Here is a 20,680-nt window from a genome sequence, read left to right as displayed (position 1 = left end):
ATTTCTCTTCAAAAATTAATTTTGTGATCAGTGCTACCCAAACCACCACTACTACTATTTACACCATAGACTTCTATGCATACTTTTTTCCCGCGGGTTTTAATAGAATTTGTTGCCAATAAACATCAATGGCGTAATAATAAACACAATGGCGTAGCGAACATAACTGCACCCGGGCCGCGACACTATATTGGCACCCCCTCCCCCTCCAGAAACAAATTTTGTTATTCTTGGAAACCATTAGGCTCCCCTCTGCCAGTGGCGCCCGGGGCAAGCTGCCCCACCCTCTGCTGAGAGGTTTTCTTCGTTTTTGGGCGATAGGAAATTCGGAAGTTCCTCAAGGACAGGCAGCCTCAAAGGATTAACCCATCGTGTATAGCAGCCTTTAGACTACTAGTATTATTCTAATTATCTACAGATTTTATTCTTTTAAGCTCTAACACTATTTCTTCCATCTTTTCGTCCTTGACACATCGTTTGATCTTTTTTTCCAACCATTTGTTACTAATTCTGAAGTATTTGTTATCTCTATTGACTCTAGATAACAGATACAATCATACCAAGACATCCATGTATGAATATCTCGGATTATAACACCGACCTGGACCCATATCAAAAAATATGACACACCCCTTGACGCATATTTTGAAACAGGACAAGGACAGCATTGTGAATGAATATTTTGAAAAATAGCATCTTTCTGTACACATATTTCGAATAATGCTACTTTCCTGGACACGTATCTTTGAATATGACACACTACTGAACAGATATCTCGAATTATCAAAGCTTATATGTTTTGTCAACAACCTCGAGCACAAAATGATATTTAATATTAATATAATAAGTAACTTACCAAGAATAATGTAATTTTTACTATACATACAATTATAGTATGTTATACTTAATTACTTATACGTTCTATAAATGTTCTAATACAAAAATATCACACATTTTATATCACATTTTAAATTATTATTAATATATGGATTAGTGAAGATTGGTGTTTTATTCTTGATTGGAATTACATAAGTATATTTTGAAAACAAATCAAAAATTATAAGTAAATATTTCTAACTATTATTGTCTTTAGCCAAATNTGCATCATTAATTATATCCTTTCTTTTAACAACAAATTTCATTTTACTTGCCAACTGAGGACAATTATATGTTAACCAAATGCTAGAAATCCCATTTAATCATTTGAAATACTTATTTTCCTATGATTTTAAACTGAAATTTTCAATCTGAGTTTTATTTTCATGTAATATTTGGTACGCTAATATCTTTATAATATTTCTATTTTTTCATATAATACATATTATTTTCAGTGTTCATCTTTATTGTTCTCTGGTTAGATTCTTTTTCAAACCTTTACATAATTTTTTTTAATTTCTATCTTTTAAATTCTTTACTTGATCTAATTAATAAAAGTTTTTTCTACATTTCTAACATCACGTCTTTGCATATTTATTCTAGTTTTTTTGAAAGCATTAATTTTACCTACAAAGTAATGGATTTTTACTTGTTTTATCTGACATAATTCGTTAAATATCAGACAAAGTACATCGCTGATTACTTTACTTAACTACTTGCCACGTGAAACGTTAATAACGAGTGTGGTTCACTTGGCAGGTAGAATTAATGCTCCGTATCTCTTCGGAAAATGTTGACAGGAAGATGCTTTAAGTGATATTTGAAAGAGAATCGTTTTAATAAATTTCCACATAAAGCAATCGTTTCGGAAATATTTAAGCTTAAATTGTATATAGACAGTAAATTGCTGCTGCAAGTGGTGAGTTATTAGTGCGTGTGACAACGGTAATGACTTAATAACGACAAAAGTCTTCATTACTGAAGAGTTTTTCTTATTAATTTATGACAAATATTTATATTACAAGCAAATACGTATACTTATATATTACTATATTATTGAATTAAAATATCACACTTTCGATGACACATCATAGGTTTTCTTTGGTAAACGTAATCTTGGCCCTTGGGAGCGAAATGATAAAAATAATAACACGGGATGTTGTGAGTACCGTTTCAAAGCTCGAAGCTTATCTTTACCACAGAAAAAAGCCTTTAAAAATTGTCATAAGATTTTTCCTGGCGCATATTACATGTTGTGTTTTTCTACTTGGATAAATAATTTAAGAAAATATTAATATATAAGTACTGTATACGTATTTATTTTACAATATAAAAACTTTTGTAGTAATATAAAAAAAACACTTCTAATTTGTCAGTATACCTTATTAATTAATGAAAATTTTTATTATTAATGACCGTTACTTCTGTAACAGTGGCAGTAATGACTCACCACCTGAAAGCCGCACGTACAATCTGAATTTAAATATTTCCGAAATTATAACATTTTGTGGAAATCAAATAAAACATTTCCTTTTATTTTTCGATTCTCTTTGTAATATCATTTAAATCAACGTTCTACGTCCATTTTCCGAGGAGTTAGAGAGAATTAATTCTGTCAAGTGTACGCATATCAGTTATTCACGTTTCGGGTGGCAATTAGTTAAGTAAACCCATCAAAAAGGTACTTCATTTAATATATAATGAACTATGTCAGTGACTAGTTCACTTGTCAACAGTCCACATCTTACTAAAATGTTTAATTTTATGCAAAGATTGTTAAAAATCATGGCAAGTCGGATCACCCACGTGTTGTGTTGCTGTATACAAATAAAACAATCCTCTAAATTATGCAAGAATTTCTATATAATTGAATGTTTAAATTGCATGCTTATAGTTACTTATTAAGTCTACAAACATTACACTCTTTATTAGAAACAATTAAATGGCACGCTTTAGCCAGGTGTTGCGGATTACACTTCAAATCCCTGTGGATATTACAGTAAGTAAGAGTCAGAAAATTTATCACTTATACATATTTAATACTTTTTTATGTATCAAGTTTATTAAAAGAAAGTATATATAGGAGCTATACGCAGCTCGCGAGCAATAGTTTGGCAAACGTTGTTTATAATTCATCACAGAAGTGACGTAACACATTGAACACAGATGTATGGATTTTAAAACGAAGTGAATTAAAAATAAATCTTTCGAATGTTTTATTCAAAAAGTAAGTAAAAAACTTGTGTTTTCTTTCAATATATTCAATTAAATAATACTGTATATTTTATTTAAACTGTTACGTTATGTTAGGTATCAAGGAATATAATATTAATAAAATAAAAGAAAAATTACTTTAGAGTTTTAATGCATAGAGTTTAGCAGGTGTTACTCTTGAAGTTCTGTATAATTAGCAGATGTTACTCTATATGAAAGTGCGCATTTTCCGTTCTCCTTTCTCTATAAATATTCGTTACGTTACGTTTTATTGTAACTCAACAAAAGGAAGCATTAGTAAAATGTTGCTGTTGATCATTTTCAGTAAGAATCTTTAATTTAAAAATTATTTTACCGATTTTTCCGGTTTATTTTTCAACTTTTATAATTTATTTTAATTAAGAATGATTCAAATTAGGATTTAATTTTTTTTTTTAAGTTTAAACGTTTAAATTAAATAAATCAAAGTTATATATTTTTATAATCTTAATTTAAATTTTAAAAAAAATTTAAGGTATATTTACAATGTTAATAACGTAAAAATACCCATTAAATTTAATATTTAATGGTCATAATGAATTTAGTTTTATGTTTCTTATAAATTTTAATATTTTTATAATGTAAAATAAATACGTACAGTACATACATTTTCTGTTTAAGTTATTTATGTACGCAGTCAAACCTGTCAATGGCGGCCACTGAGTCGAGAATACAAAAGTTAGCTGTAGTTTCATGGGGGCCCTTAGTACATACATAGTTGACATTCTTTTCCGGGGAAATATTTTTTTGGGGGGGAATTTCCCGGTTTCTTCGTTCGTTTTTTAAGTTCTTTGCTTTACCTAGCAATCTAGGGCCCTGAAATATGGGGCCAAATTTAAACTTTGACATTCTTACTATAGTCGGTATAGCTTCGTAGGGCCCAGGAAAATATGAATTAGGGGATCTCGTGTACAGTGTTGATTTCAGACGGAAAATTTGGGGAAAATATTTATTTATATTAGACTTGTTTGTGGTTCCCTGTTGGTGGGGGCCCATGACAATTGCCCTTTCTGCCCGTAGGATAAGTTTGGTTTTTATTTTATATGAATTTTGTTTATAAGAAAGTTTCTGAAGAAATGGCCGTTGTTTAGATGTGTCCGTTATTAGGAGGTGGCGGTTTTGAAGGTTGGAATTTATATATATATTTTAATTATATACAGTCGAATTGTTAAAATGGTTAATGTTTAGCAATTTTAAATTATATTATTTTAATTGTTATTATAAATATTTAAATTCCATTATTTTAAATAGTAAAATCTGTAATAATAATATAAATTACATACATTTTACTTGCACCTTAACTAGCATAAGTAGCATAGAAAATGATTAATTCGTTACGCCTCTGTAAGTAATTCAACGTTATTGACAGCAGTTAGAATAAATTTGCGTAACCGTTACGGCTGAAAGAGTACAGCAGCAGTTACGATAATGTTTACTGACCTAGTTTTTTACTCGTGGGTGGTTGATTTTCTGTTCTAGCAATTGTTGTGTCGCATCTGTTGAAAGCAGCGCCACTTTCACATCCAGTGTTAATTTTTTTAATTATTATTATTATTTATATTATCGTTTGCTCTTGTTTGTTTACTTAGCTGTTATAACTTATTAATCTACTCAGAACTTAAATTAATTCATGAACTTCTTAGACTCACTCAATTCTATTCGATTTCCATATGAGTCTATGGCACATTTCATTCTAGACAATATCCAAATGAATTTTATTTAATGTACTATTTTTAATAATGGAAAAATTAAAGTATTTTTGATTATATTCATATATAATTCACTATAAAAAATACATTAAAGTGTAGGAAGTATGTTTGAATGGTCCCGGGGTGATCCTTAACGCACCACTGTAGTTACTTGTCACCTAGACTCAATAATCATTTCAATTATTTGGCTGCACTTTGTTAAAATTGTAGACACATAAATTCCCATTGTAGTCTGTCCGAGTGTCCGTCTTTAATCTCGAGTAGGAGTTAATTATAAATTCTGTAATTGTTTTCTTTAATATAAATATTTAAAACTAAATGTATATTAATATTTATATTTGTGAAATATTTTTTATGAAGTTCTCAGATCCACAAAATAAAATTTTCGTTTAGGTATTATATTTGCAGGAAACTGCGATGGAAAGAATTTACATATTGAAAACGGCGAAGAGAGTGATAGAATATTTGGATTTTTTGATTGGATTTTTCCTAAACCTGATCCGTTCCAAAAAGATCTAAATGAAATTGAATCACTGCTTAAGCGTTTATTCAACTTAGTAAGTGTTTCTTTTTATAACAAAAATATACATTTTTCTATGAATTTGTATTTATTTCATAGGTAATTTTGAAATTGTCGGATGGCCATAGTCCCGAGTGCCCACCAGTAAACCACTGAACGATGGGTTTGCGCCTGACCAACGGGACCACCCACATGGAGTTTTCTGAGATTTCCACGTGTTTAACACCAAATTGAAGCCATTTTTTATTACAAAGTCTATCCATGAGGCACATTATTGCAGAGCGCTTAAGTGTCGCATTGCCGCTTTTTATGAATCTAATCCAAAGCCTCATATGATCCTTGAAAATATTCATGTGTAATTTAAACTAGCTTCGTTGGAGCTGTCCCATAATGGACTTTGGAAAATCCTACGAGGAAAATCCAATGTCTGTCTCATTTTCACATGGGACATTTTCGATTTTGGTGTTGAAGAAAGGGCTTCATATTGTTTGTATAGCAAAAGGAATTTAAACCAAGAATATATGTTTTTTAATATATGTTTATTAGAATATTTAAATATAATAGAAGTTTTTATCGCTATACAAATATTAGATCTTAATTTTTGAAAGCAGTAGTATTTTCACGTTTCTTACAGTTCTTATAGGCCTATAAGCAAATTATCAGACTTTATATATAATATTATACTTCAGATTATACTGTAATAAATCAATTTTTACTTTTAATATTTCATAATTTTTAATTGTTTATTTTTTATGTGTTTTCATTTTAGTCTAATAATTAAATTTCTTACTTCTTATATAAAATTTTGATTAGTCTAAATATATTTTCAGAACTGTGATGTAGATTTATCAGTATGTTTATCAAATAGTAAAAGGTCATTTGATACTGAGAAACGTCAAATGGACGTCATAAATTCGACTGGAACTAATCCTAATGAAGTGGGAACAACACAAAGTACAGAAGGAACTACACCAACAGTAGCCAACCCAACATCCGATCAGGGAACAACACAAAGTACAGAAGGAACTACACCAACAGTAGCCAACCCAACATCCGATCAGGGAACAACACAAAGTACAGAAGGAACTACACCAACAGTAGCCAACCCAACATCCGATCAGGGAACAACACAAAGTACAGAAGGAACTACACCAACAGTAGCCAACCCAACATCCGATCAGGGAACAACACAAAGTACAGAAGGAACTACACCAACAGTAGCCAACCCAACATCCGATCAGGGAACAACACAAAGTACAGAAGGAACTACACCAACAGTAGCCAACCCAACATCCGATCAGGGAACAACACAAGATACAGAAATCACACCAACGAATGCAACAGATACTAATTGCGATTGTGAGGAGGAGGAAACATCAACGTCAGACAAACCAACTGAAAGCGCTCCATCCTCTCAAGAGGTAACAACAGCAACAACTAAGATTACGCCTACTACAGATCTTCCCATTTCAGCAGTTATAAACATTATTTGTCAGATTCCATCCAATATAATTTCAAGTCTTTTCTGCATTTTAGAGTTAGTTCAGACTGCTTATAAAAACAGTTGCCTGGACACTTCAATGAAATGTATTCAAGCTATTATATATGAAATTAGTATGAATAGACAAGATTGTTTGTGCCTTACACGTGCTATCATAGATATATTAGATGATATTATATCTTTTTTAGAACCGCCAGGTATTATATTTACAGGAATCTGTTACATTTTTCCTTCATTATGTGAGAAGTCCTTAAGCTTTAAGTGTCCCGTATGATTTTAATTAAAACCGACAATTGATAATTTCAATTAAACTAAATAAAATTCTGATGTCAAATTTGCACTTTTGAATCTATAGAATAAAATTTATTTTAAATTTATTTTTTTGCTATTGTTAATTTATGATTAATATATGCTTACACAAGCATTAATACGAAAATGTCGTTTACACATTATTCTTCACTATAAACAAAATTTAATTGAAGAATATGTCCTTACTAGAGACCTACGAATATCACTCTTATCGAATCCGAATATTAAATCAGATTTCGATACTCAAATATTCCGAATACTTAAGTAACTTAATTACCTTCGTGGACGTTAATTAATTACGTGTACAGTTTTCAAGCCATTTTTGACCACCCCTTTGGCAAATCCTCTCCTTTAATTACATGTAAAACAATTCATGAGATATCTCAATATGAGCAAATTTAAACCAAATTTATCGTATTAGCTGGGTATGCGGTTTCGACTCTTGAAAAAGTTTTACTTCAAATTTCATCCACTAGGAGGAAAGTTTGCGCTACTGTCTCCTTAATGCATTTAAAAAGTACGTGTTATCCATACACTACGCTGTTTATACTCTTTATCTAAAAATAAGGGGGAGTTCCAGACTAACCAGTCTCACTGGGTGATAGCCATTTAATTAATTGTCGAAAGTCAAAAATACACGAATATTTCTACTTTCTTGTATAATTCTCAAGTTATTCTGACACCACTTAGTCTGCAAATATATAATTTGTTACCGGAATTTAAGTAGGGTATAAATTAAAACATTAATAACGTAGGAAACATGGTGAAATGAAAATAAAAGGATATACTTATTAAGAAAAGATTTCATAAGTTAAAATTATATTTAGTAGCATTACATATATTTTCTGGTTCCTATGGAAGGGCTTATGCTATAGACGTGTGTCTACCTGCTCTATGTGAGTACCTCACTGATCTAAGGAACTCGGGTTCGAGCCTGTATCAGCTTAGAAATTTACAATGATTGGCTACTTATGCACCATTCTTCACTCTCATTGCAGCTGGCTAAACTTATGATAGTCATGGAAAAGGACCTACTAATGTAGCAAGGCATTATAATTATAAAAACGAAGATAATGTACTCTTGTTATAATACAACGATGGTACAAAAAATTGCTACACCATGACTAGTATATACTGTACATGCAGGACTCTGTATTAAATTTTTGATTCTCAATAGCATATATAAATACTGTTATAGAAATTTGTACGAAGTTTTAGTTTTGCCATCAGTGTGAGCATTCACTTATAATGTCAAGAAAATATTTATATATAATTTTGTCTTTTGTTGTATTTTTGTATGTATGTTTCTGTTTATTTATGCCACTATTTTTGGTATGTTTCTGTTTATTTATGCCACTATTTTTGGTATGTTTCTGTTTATTTATGCCACTATTTTTGGTATGTTTCTGTTTATTTATGCCACTATTTTTGGTATGTTTCTGTTTATTTATGCCACTATTTTTGGTATGTTTCTGTTTATTTATGCTACTATTTTTTGTATGTTTCTGTTTATTTATGCCATCATCAATCTCATCATTATAATTTAAATGTAATTCTAATAGTTTAAAAATTATTCCCTCGAAATAAAATAATGGAGGATATAACATTAAATACACATTATTTGATTATACTTAAAAATTAAAGAGATGAAAGTCAAATTATGTGTTTAGCTAGACAAGCTTTTCCACAAAATTATTCTTATTTTATGAGTACCTGTATGAATGCTACAGTTATTTATTAATACATTTTCATCTATTAAGCAACAAGAACTACCTCTCAGATCATCTTGTTCTCCTGATAACAGTGGATTATATTGGATATATGTATTAAAAAATCACCATTATCACAACGACGTTCATTATTAACTCATGCCACTCCATCACAAATATGCTCATACTCATTCTAAATCTGTAAGATTAAAGTTTACTCGTAAGATAACAATATCTTTAAGACAAAATGAAATTGTGGCAAGCAGATTTAGCTGATTTAAAACATTTGGCTAAAGACAATAATAGTTAGAAATATTTACTTATAATTTTTGATTTGTTTTCAAAATATACTTATGTAATTCCAATCAAGAATAAAACACCTAGTAGTGTATTAAATGAAAAAGTATTTAAAAATAATTTACCATTAAAATTAATTTTAAATTTAAGGTTAATGATCTAAAAGAAATAGAAAAAACTGTCTAATATGATTGTAGAAAAACAAACAATATCTATTGGATTGTATCGTACACCGCAACAATACTTCAAAGAATTATTGGATATTAAATGTATACTGTTACCTAATACAGTGTGTGTCAAATAAACATGATTTTGCTATTTGTTTTTGTTCCTAGTGTAGAATGGATTTCCTATTTTCTTCTTTCTAATGGCAATCATTGTAACACACCCCAAGGGAACTGCGTGTCTTGCTTCTATCAGACACACTTGATTATAGGAAACAAAACAAAAGAATGCAATAAACCATTTCATGCAAAAAAATTACATAAATTCTCAGCACTTCGAAGAAATTTTATTAAAGTGCCATCTGTTATCAAGAGGAAACATTAGTTTTAATTGTTTTGTTATCGGATTTGTTATTGTATTCCTGAAGTTAGCATTCACTAATGTATTGACTGTGACGTCAGTGACTTAACCCCTAAATGCAAAAATCTTAAATTTAAGATGAAAATTCCAAACATAGCAAAAATAAATAAATAAATAAAATAAAACATTCATCCGAACCTACGCTTCACCCCTCGCATATAAAATCGCATAAGATAACACGTTACGTGAGTTTTTAACGTTGTTAACCAATATTTTCTTTGGAAAAAATAATAACGTAACACGGAAATAGCGTAACGCAAGCGTCACGTTATGCGGGGACTAATTTATAGCGTGTGTTTTCTTCCTTTCCACCAAAGCGTAACTAAATATACTACTTAATTAAGTTTTAATAGGTTAATTTAGAACACTAAAGCTAATATTAAAATTAATTTTCACATTAAAAATAAAATCAATGGATATTTAGAATAATTTAAAAATTAAACTAAAAAATTATAAAAATAAAAAATTTAAGTGTGTACCTCATAAACAGTGAAAACAACAAATAGGTTGAGCAGGTGCGACCACCGAATTTCCAATTGGCATACCATATGTTATATTTTTTGGTAAATATACCGGTGTCTCGTTCGAATCTGGTCATAAATTTTCATTCGAAAGTGAGAAAATAGTCTTCATTTTCCAATTTAACTGAGGAAAAGATGAATAATATACTACTTTTCACGTTCTTTGGTAAGTTTTAACGTATTATTCTATGAATAACTCATTAATTCTCTCCCTTTCCTTCGAGGGGAATTTCCAAAAATTCCTTCTTAGTGTTCATTTTCATGGTGTACCCTAACAGTGTACCTAATTTCAACCCCAACCGTTTGATCTCTGTGCTTGTTATTATTATTATTATCAACTCATTTCGGTTATATATAAGTCTATGTTTTTTTATATTAAACTTCTATAGACAGTAATTATTAACCATACTTTCATGGCGATTAATGCCGTTACATCTAAATATTAATATTCTACGAATATTTTAAAATGTTTTTCTATTAATAAATTAAATAAAAATATATTTAATTTATTATAAAACAATAAAAATTTCTTAATAAATTAAAATAAATTTATATCTTTGTATTTAAAACTAATTAATTAAACATATAAAAATATTAATTAATAAACGTTTAAGCAATTTATTTAGTTAATTGATTTTTATAATTTTGAGTGTAAGTTACTCAACTTTTAATTTATAAGTTAATTATAATTTATTTTTTACTTATTAAGTTTAATTGTTTTAATGGATTTAATTTAATTAATATCTAATATTAATTTAAGAGATGAGAAAATTAGAAATAAATTCTCGTTACTGTTACGCACGAGTTTTATAAAATAGAATTTTATCGGTCATGGTCATGCAGTTGTTATTCTGTACTGGCATTATGTCACGTGCGCCGAAAGCAGCGACATTTTCTCGTATAGTGTTAATCTTTGGAAATACAGTCAAACCTCTAAACGTCGGCCAGTTTTAATGTTTCCCTCAGTAGTTTGGTTTTTTTTTATATGCATTTTTTTATTACCCTAAAAGAGTTTCTGATAAAATGGACGTCGTTTATTGCAGGTTCGACTCTATCATATGCATTTGTGTAATGCTTTTATTTTGATAGTTTCTCGTTCATAGTATAACAATAGATTAGTAATTGTTAAATTATCTTATTTATCAACTTTATGCATAAATTATACTTGATGTATTTTAGTCTATTATTATTATTATTTTTTAATGAAGGTCTTGTCCTAATTAGTAGTCATTTTCATGTCGTTAATTCGTTTTAATTAAAACTACAAAGTATTAAATTTCAATTTGAAATTGTAAATTAAATACAAAACTTTTTCGTTCAGGTATTATATTTGCTGGAAACAGCGATGGAAGAAATTTAAATATTCAAAATAACATTGGGGCTGAAAGACAGAATAGTCAGTTTGACAAAAAAATAGAAAGTATAATATCAAAATTCACATCTTTCTTTAATATGGTAAGTTTATAAATACATTAATATAAATTTTGGTATATTTCTATATACATTCTAATATAATTACCAAGATCAATCGGGAGGGTCCATTTTAGAATATCTTTCGCCTTAAACGTTCTATTTTCGCCTAAATAGACCATTTTTAAATGCATCCATTGTGGATTTTGCCAGGCCCATAATGGAAATGAGAAAATGTGGCTACTCAGATTTATGCAGACACAACCGTGATATTTCTGACTCTACCTAAACTGAAACATCCCTATTAAAAAGCTGGTGTCTTTCACTCGGCCATTCATCAGATTCCTATTTTAAGAGGACTTATACACTCTAACTGTTTTATCTTTGGGTCGGAGGAACCCAATTGACTGTTCTATGTTTTTTATAGAAGAACTCATCTGGAACCTTTTAAACACTAGCTGAATTAAACCTGCTGTCTCACGAACCCACGACCATCACTGGGAGTTGGTCGTGGGTTCGTGTTTGCTCATGTAAAGTTTTTCGGGTTTTCTTCACTTTTATAACATTTAAACAGGAGCCAATTTCCGACATCTTTACTACTGTTCCACAACTAAATGTAAATTTTTAATTTTGTTTTAAATAAAAGCAATACAGGCGCCTTTGTACATCCATTTCACTCCCTTTCCTATCCTTCTTTATAATTTTACCTTCCGCTTTTTCCTCTAAATCAGTGTTTTTCAACCTGTGGGTCGCGACCCCCAGAGGGGTCGCAAAGCCTTACACGGAGGGTCGCGGCTAAAAGAAAAAGACAAGTGTTTGTAGGTCCTACACTACAATAAAAAAACCTACAATCTCAGTGAGAAGGCTGTGCCTGTTTATTTTACAGTACAATTGGTTTTTTGATCGATATTTAGGCCTCAACAGAAAGAAACTTAAATACGTAGTTTTTAAAATCACTGACATAGGGCCCTGGGGGGTCGCCAGAATTTTTTAACTTGTAAAGGGGTCGCTTATTCAAGAAGGTTGAAAAACACTGCTCTAAATCATCTTTCTTCTCCATTTTCACCCCAGGCAATACCTTTGAGTAGCTCTGATTTCATCCCCTATCTGCTGAAAGTAAAAGCCAATTTTCGACAGAAAATTCTTCTGGGAGGCATCCACCAGAGCAGAACGTCCATGTGTTGCGTTTTCATAACCAAATAAGCCAAAGACAATTTATTTGACAAAATCACTGACAGCAATTAATAAAGACCCTGTTAAAGTCCTAAGACGAAAAGAATTAAATCCAAAAGAGAGAGTTTTACATCTTTGATTTTCTTCAAAATGTTACTCTTTGTTAAATTAAATTTTTTAAATTATATTTACAGAAAACTACTGTAGATATAACCAAGTGCTTTTCGTCATTTAATAAAAGATCATTTGACACTGAAGGAAGAGTAATTATCGACATACATATCGGTACAGAAAATAATGAAACAATTGAATGTGAGGAAACAACAACAGAAAATATTCTAACAACAGGAACAGAAAACACATCAATAATACCAAAAACCTCTACAATTTCAGAAGATGAAACAACAGAAACAACACCAACAACAATACCGACAACAACAGAAGAAACAACCACGTGTACTGAAAGCACTCCACCCAATGGAGAGGAAACGACAGAAATATCAACGCAGACAACAGAAACATCAACATCGATAACAACAGAAACATCAACACCGATAACAACAGAAACATCAACACCGATAACAACAGAAACATCAACACCGATAACAACAGAAACATCAACACCGACAATAACAGAATCAACAACGCCGACAACACCAGAGCCAACACCAACGACAACAGACGTTACTACAACTTCAGATGAGAAAACAACGACAGAAGAAACAACCACGTGTACTGAAAGCACTTCACCTAAAGAAACAACAGAAGAGAGTACAACAACGACTACTACGGAAACTCCAACAACGACCTCATCAACAACAGAGACCGAGTCAACGACAATAACTAAAACTACTACATCACACGAAGAGAGAACAACCGAAGTTATACTTACTACACACGATTCGATTTTTGAATTGTCAAACAGTTTAACAAATATCTGTTCTATTTCATCAAGTGTAATTTCAACTTTTTTCTGCGTTTTGGAGATCGTTCAGAAGGATAAAGGTGACAATTGCCTAGACTATGCAATGAATTGCACTCAAGCAATTAGAAATAATATCATTAAAGGGGAAGAAAACTGTAACACCCTTCTTACTGCTATCTCAGGCATATCAGATTATCTTGAATCATCATTAAAACCTCCGTCTAGTATTTCCCTTTCCCCTTTTTCTTGGTTTAATTGGATTACTCCAATTGCAAAACCAAAACTTACTTGTCCAATAAAAGTTTAAAAATATTAAAAGAGGAATTCCTACGAGGAATTTGTATTCTTTTGAATTTATAAAATAAAATTATGGTGAAGGACGTTTGTTTTCAGTTTGTTTTCTAAATCACGTAACTGATAACTTACAGTTGCTTGCAAATCGTTACTTTTACTGTGCGTGAAAGTTGTTATTAAATTCAATAACACTTAGGCCTATTTAATTTCCATTTGATGCATATAAACAATTGGGATATAATATTATTCGTAAAAACGTAATTCCAATTAAAAACTTACTGTTATTTGGTTTGTTACACACGCCAAAAAGAAAGTTATAACTGGAAAACAAAGATTTCTGAAAAGGAAGACATCTCGTGTATGTTTGAACAGGCTGAAAACTAAACATAATTATAATAATAATTTAAAGAAATTCGTCCATCATTTTTAAAAATTCCATCAATGAGTTGCATGACTTTCCGGCAAAAAAAAAATAAAATTGTGTGGCACCATATGTTTTCAGATTATACAAAGAATAATTTTCAGGATAGAGATGAATTTTTTAATACTAAATGAAATTAACGAATAAAATAGTCATTAATCTGACCCCGGTCGAAATATAACACTCGACTCCCCCCACTTCTCTCTCCACCTACTCAACCTTAACTTACCAAATTTAGTAGGACAATTCTCCGAAGAAACAAACCTCCGTGGAAAAGTGAAGAAATATTCGACTAAAAGCGCAGAAATTAAATTAAACTGGGTGAACAAAATCGTACAAAAATACCCACTTTCCATCTGTTCTTGATGCTCAGCAGGGAATCGAGCTAGCTTGCTTGGCAGACAAACATACAAACAACCACAGAAAAGAGGGAAACTAAAGAATTTCAATGACAGCGATTCGAACGTACAAATAGCTAGAACGTTTTGCGAAGTAATGACTAGACCGATTTGAACGAGATTTTGAATGTTAATAAAAGTAATAAAATGGCGTGTCGTGACGAAAACATAATTTTTAAATTCTACTTACAACGTGAGATATCGAGCTTCAAAATTCATCTCCATGTTAAGTCAATGGAAAAATTTTGTTTGTCTTTAATATTTAGGATTTGTCATATGCCAATTAAAAGACATTCAAATTGCTAAAACCATTAAAATAAAATTTCAAGATAAATATTAAGANTTGTACACCAAGGAAACTTTTTTATGACCACGAATTATTGGATCCTTGTTTTAGATGTATCATTTCAACCTTATGACGAACAATTATACCTGTTGAAACGACATATCCAACTACTAACTACCTTAGTGCAACGACAGATGCGATGGGATAACTCTACTCATCTACCGGCATCACGTTGGACTCTGTCGGCCGATGAAATCACTCTTTTAAAAGCTACCCTGTTAGATTACGAAGCGGATTACAACGACCTCAAAACTCTTGTTACCCTCAATGTTACTCGAGGAAAACGTGGATTAATAGACACCGGAGGGAAACTTTTAAAATATCTCTTTGGAGTTGCTACAACAGAAGATATAGAGATCCTTAATGAAAATATAGCCCGACTAACTGAAACTAACGAAGAGTATATACACCTCCTTCAGTCGCAAGCGACTCTCCTTAACGATACCTTACGGATTGCAAAAGCCAATCGACAACAAATACAGGCCCTAATTAAGAAACAAACACTTATAGAGAAAACCTTAGCTCAAACCCAATATCACCTTGCCTTCGAATCAGCAACTCGATCTATAGAATTTTCTATCCGAGAATTCCGAACTCAGATACTTGAGATCCGAAACGCAATCGAGACTTTGGAACAAGGTCGACTTAGCACCTATTTTCTTCCAAAGGAAACATTACTGAAAACTCTAAAGGAAATACAACTACATTTACCGGAGGGATATGCGTTTTTGGAAGCGCCAAGACTAGAAACAATGTTCAAATACTACCAATGGACTTCTATTACGGCTGTAGCCGTCCCACAACTGCTTCGTGTTTTTGCGAAGATTCCACTCGTTACNTTTAAAATTTTGGTGGCGTCATCTGTTATCATATTTTATTTTAAAAAGTTTTTATAATTTTAACTATTATAAAATGGCAAAAAGATTAAATTTGAGGGGGGATGTGTTTATAAAAAATTGTTAATGCTAATAACGAGTAAAATCGTCATTAAGTCCGACTCTACTCGAGATAGACACGACCTCATTAACCTCGAGCCCCTCGACTTTCAACCACTAAAATTTAATAATATCAATCACCTAATACACAAACCTCCCTTTAAAATCTAAGAAAATTTTAGCATAAAGCACAAGAGTTATCAAGCTTCAAAGAGAGTAAACAAAGACATGCCACACGCACTAACATACAGAAATACCCTCCGAATTTCTTTTAATTTTTCGACGTTTCAGAGTGTCCTATGTCCAAAACTGTAAAAATGTTGGGGGGAGGGGGTAATTTTTTTCACTGATCTCCACACTTTCCCACTGTTATGTACAGTACAACAGTAGCAGAAACACTTAAGAAATAATCAATAGAAGTTTTTAATAATGAAAACAATATATATTTTGTACACTCGAATATATCTATTCATTTAATATTGCAAATATATAAGAAATTTATGAAATTAGATTGTTATGTTTACAGAACGTATTAATCTAGAAACTTTTGTTTACTTTTTGCTTATTACGTGTAAATATTTCTTACGCTGAATAAAGAGAAGATAATGAAACGTTGACAGAGAAATTAATTATGTTTACTGAAAAAAAAAGCTATTTTCTTGAATTCATTACAACGTCCTTACGCAAGTAAGTTTTTTGAAGCACATCAACGAATACCCTGGTTACGTACAGAACAAAACTGTTGAATACGCTATGAGTGCTATTTCTGTTCTGGAAATCTTTCGTGAAAATCAATCAAAATATGACAGAAATGTAAGTATAGAGAGTAGATGGAAACCTTTACTTAAAAATATGACACTTTTAGGACTGAAACTATTGATAGATAAGAAGCGATTTACTGTGCGCACCATTATTGTATTGTTAGCAGCGAGGATATATACATGTTTCTTCGTATAACAAAGATTATTTATTAATTTAAAACAAAATTTATCAGCGGTAGATTTAATTTTCATGTCATTTGTCGTTTTTTTCATTATATCATTTTTCATTTCAAGAAAACTGAAATTAATTTCCATTTTTAAATTCCAAGTTGTTTAATTAAGATATCAGAATTAAAAATAAAAAGCAATGTAGCCACGAGATATCAAATTGTCATGATTACACTCATCTGGCTGAATTGTCTCGTATACAGTTTTACTTATTTTATTGTTTTGTAAAAGTAGCTTCGATTTCGTGTCGTTATTCTCTTTCCTGTAACGAAAACAGAATAGAAGAATTTGCTTTCAGGTTTTTCATTGGGCGATTTCAATAACTTTCCAGGTTTATAGGATGGGGAATGTGGTTGAATGCTTAGTATATGTAGTGTGGCGCTTATTTATACCCTAATTCTCTGTCAATTGGAAAGTTTTAAATAAGCATTTTCTTTACTTTACACATTCACATATTTATAGTGTATTCTCTTAAGGGCGTATATCTTGTTTTTCATTTATATTTGCTATTATGAATTTACTGCTCAATCAATATGGTTCCCTGTTTTATTCTTTATATTGCTACAGTATTCACAAAATTAAAAAAAAAAAAAAAAAAACATTTACTGATTACAGGGCACTAAGAAGACCTTTTTAGCAAGCTTATTATAGGTTGGCCAAACCCACAATAAGACAGACAGGATAAGGGGAATACCTCAAAAAGAATTTCTGGGGATTTTCCATTTGTCCGGATTCCGAACTCGGTTGTTCAAAAACAAAAAGCTGTCAGTCTAACTGTATGGTTATCCGGCTAGTATCAATTAACTCGAATTCAATTAATTCTAATATGAAATCAAGTAAATGTAATATATATAATATTTTTAATATTACGATTTATCATATGCAAATACCGATAGAGGAATTGATTTGAATCTTCAAACTGAATTTTTATTGATGTAGATTTGAATTTCGTTTCAAGTATTTCATGTTAATACCACGTAGAAAATTTAAAATGTTTTCTCTAAATTATTAGAAAATTCAGAATGTATCTAAAGATTTTTAGAGATTTGAATTTACAGAAATATTTTCTACGAAGAATATAATACAAAAGTATACGTTAAAATAATAATTCTAAAAAATCGTAAATTTTAAGAATAAACGAGTTAAAACCACTCTTTTTTATCCGATTTCAAGAAAATTAAACACAGAGATGGATCACAATTTCAAATTATTTAAAAAGAGTTTTAATTTCCACTTCAATATATTCCTGTAACGTTGTTCTATTAAAAATTTTTGTAATTCCATTTGATTAAAAATACATTTCTCTTAATTTCTATGGAACAATATGATTTATAATTAATCACTTTATTATTATTACAAGTTTTCTCGTACTTACGAAACAATTGTTTTTCATTTTGTCTTATGATTGTAACATCTAAATAATTAATTTTACAAATTTTCTCTTTTTCATAGGTGAATCCAATATTTTTATTTAAAGTGTTTGCATAAGTCTGTATTTTTTTATACTATATTTACAATCTGGTATACACTGTAAATAATTTTTAATATGATGTTCTAAATTATACAATATAGAATATTTAAAATCCACTAATGGTCTATAAACATTTCCCACTTTGTGGGTTTTAAGTCTAATATTAAGTTGTGGAATACGTGCATTATTAAAGTTCATTATCTTCTTATAATTTTGACTCGTAAACTCTTTTTTATGTATTTTCATTCCTTTTTTTAATTTCTTCTATTGGATCACTAGGTAAAAGCTCATATTTATCAGTATATACGCCACGGTTAAAGATTGTGGATCGAATAGAGCTGGAATTAATATGATAATGCTAACTTTATTCAACATTTTGGTTAAAGAAAATAGACCTATCGATGTCATAACGGTTAAAGCTGACATTATCGAAAACCGAATACGATTTGAAATTCGGACGTAATTTACCCCATTTTGGAGAAACGAAAGAAAAAACTCAGTATTCCAATTTAGTCAAATAAACTGCAATTTTTCTAATGCAAGTTGCACAAATAAAGAAACAATTCTATTTTTGAAATTAACTAGAAGTTATTCATTTTCTACTTATGAAGCGGATAAAAATAATTGTTGCATGATAATTTAGCAAAATGTCATTCCATTTATCAAAAATGCTATACTGTACAGTATATCAGGGATTGATCATGATAATAATAAATACAACTTGACTACATATTATAAAGTAAAAGAATATGGAAACGTTTAGATCAAAGGTGAGAATTGCAGATACTGGGAATTATGAAAAATGTTCTAATTATGCTAGACAACAAAGGAGACGACAATAAAGGCGAGTTTTCTATAACAGAAGCCAGTGGCAAATCAGAAATCGATAGAAGAGAAAAAGGATAAAGAGAAAGAAACATAAAAAATTGGATTGAACAGAACTCATATACAAGTATTATAACATGACACGGTAAAGTATTGTAATCGTCTAAAATTTTTATTTTCGTAGCTGTTATCAAATAATATTGTAACCGTATCAAATTTGACCTAGCGGGTTTTTGAATCTCAAAGGTTTATGGCCTTTATATTAGGAGACGATGTTTATCTTTAATCAGCGTTTTTATCTTCCAGATTTACTCGTGTTTAAGTTATGTTTCTATTTCGTACCAAGTACGTTTTCTATATCCTCATTTGACTGGTTTCCTGTTTGTAATAAAAGTTAATACAGTAAACTGATGTTTTTGGAATCTATTTCTATTTAGACAAGTTTCCGTTTAATTCAGCTTTCACTTTAGAAAGGTTTACAAACTTATAAACATATGGAAAAACAACAAATTAACGGAGGAGTTTTATGGATCAAAGTTGAATGCTTGTGGAGTACACTTTCAGAAAATTGTTGCAAAAATATATTATTAATATACATGTTGTCTGTCAATCATTTTTCAACAATAGAATAATGAAAACTTTTGTTAAATAATATTATTAATATACATGTTGTCTGTCAATCATTTTTCAACAATAGAATAATGAAAACTTTTGTTAAATAAGTAAACATGTACCCTATTTACAATTCGTTTAATGAGAAATATATTGAAATTTACTGTCGTATTATTTATTACACTGCCGTCAGGTGAAACAAGAATTTTTTTTTTAAAGAAGAAAATTGAAATTTTGGTTGCTGGTAAGTACGAGATACTGTATATTAATATTTTATTTTATCATTTGGCACTAAGTAATGACGCTTACATTACGCTTTACATTTCGCTACGTTTTGTACTTGTAGGTCTTCGTTTTCCAAGCATATTTCTGTAATTACAGTTGAATGGGAAGTTTCTAATAAATAGAATATTGTACTGCCATTATTCTGATTAATACTTCTATTCTGCATTGTTCAGTGTGTTTTTCAAAGCACTTTGTATTGGACAAGAGCCAACGCTTTGTTTTTTCAATTTGCGTTTTCCAGAGTAAGTCTATTTGTGTTTATTTTTCCGATAGATCAGTAGCGAATTATATCCCTCTGAGGCTTTAGGCACTGTTT

General features: G+C 30.4%; 1 protein-coding gene and 1 long non-coding RNA gene across 2 annotated transcripts; both read left to right on the top strand.

Annotated features, from left to right (window-relative positions):
* The first annotated feature begins 3,279 nt into the window (after window positions 1–3,279).
* LOC111624142 (mucin-2-like) lies at window positions 3,280–18,627 on the top strand. The gene is made up of 6 exons (XM_023366935.1): window positions 3,280–3,414; window positions 5,232–5,395; window positions 6,189–7,127; window positions 13,058–14,012; window positions 15,299–15,647; window positions 18,624–18,627. The coding sequence occupies exons 1-6, from the start codon at window positions 3,291–3,293 to the stop codon at window positions 18,625–18,627; spliced, it is 2,535 nt and encodes an 844-aa protein (XP_023222703.1). The 5' UTR covers window positions 3,280–3,290.
* A 113-nt stretch (window positions 18,628–18,740) lies between these two features.
* Window positions 18,741–19,866, top strand: LOC111624146. The gene is made up of 3 exons (XR_002756523.1): window positions 18,741–19,412; window positions 19,505–19,612; window positions 19,774–19,866. It is a non-coding gene; the product is annotated as an uncharacterized LOC111624146 (long non-coding RNA).
* The last annotated feature ends 814 nt before the right edge of the window (window positions 19,867–20,680 follow it).

The sequence above is a fragment of the Centruroides sculpturatus genome, unplaced genomic scaffold (assembly GCF_000671375.1).
Source record: "Centruroides sculpturatus isolate CEXI.00-Female unplaced genomic scaffold, Cexi_2.0 scaffold214, whole genome shotgun sequence".
In the NCBI taxonomy this organism is placed as follows: Eukaryota; Metazoa; Arthropoda; class Arachnida; order Scorpiones; family Buthidae; genus Centruroides; species Centruroides sculpturatus.
This window is presented reverse-complemented; position numbering and strand designations above follow the sequence as displayed.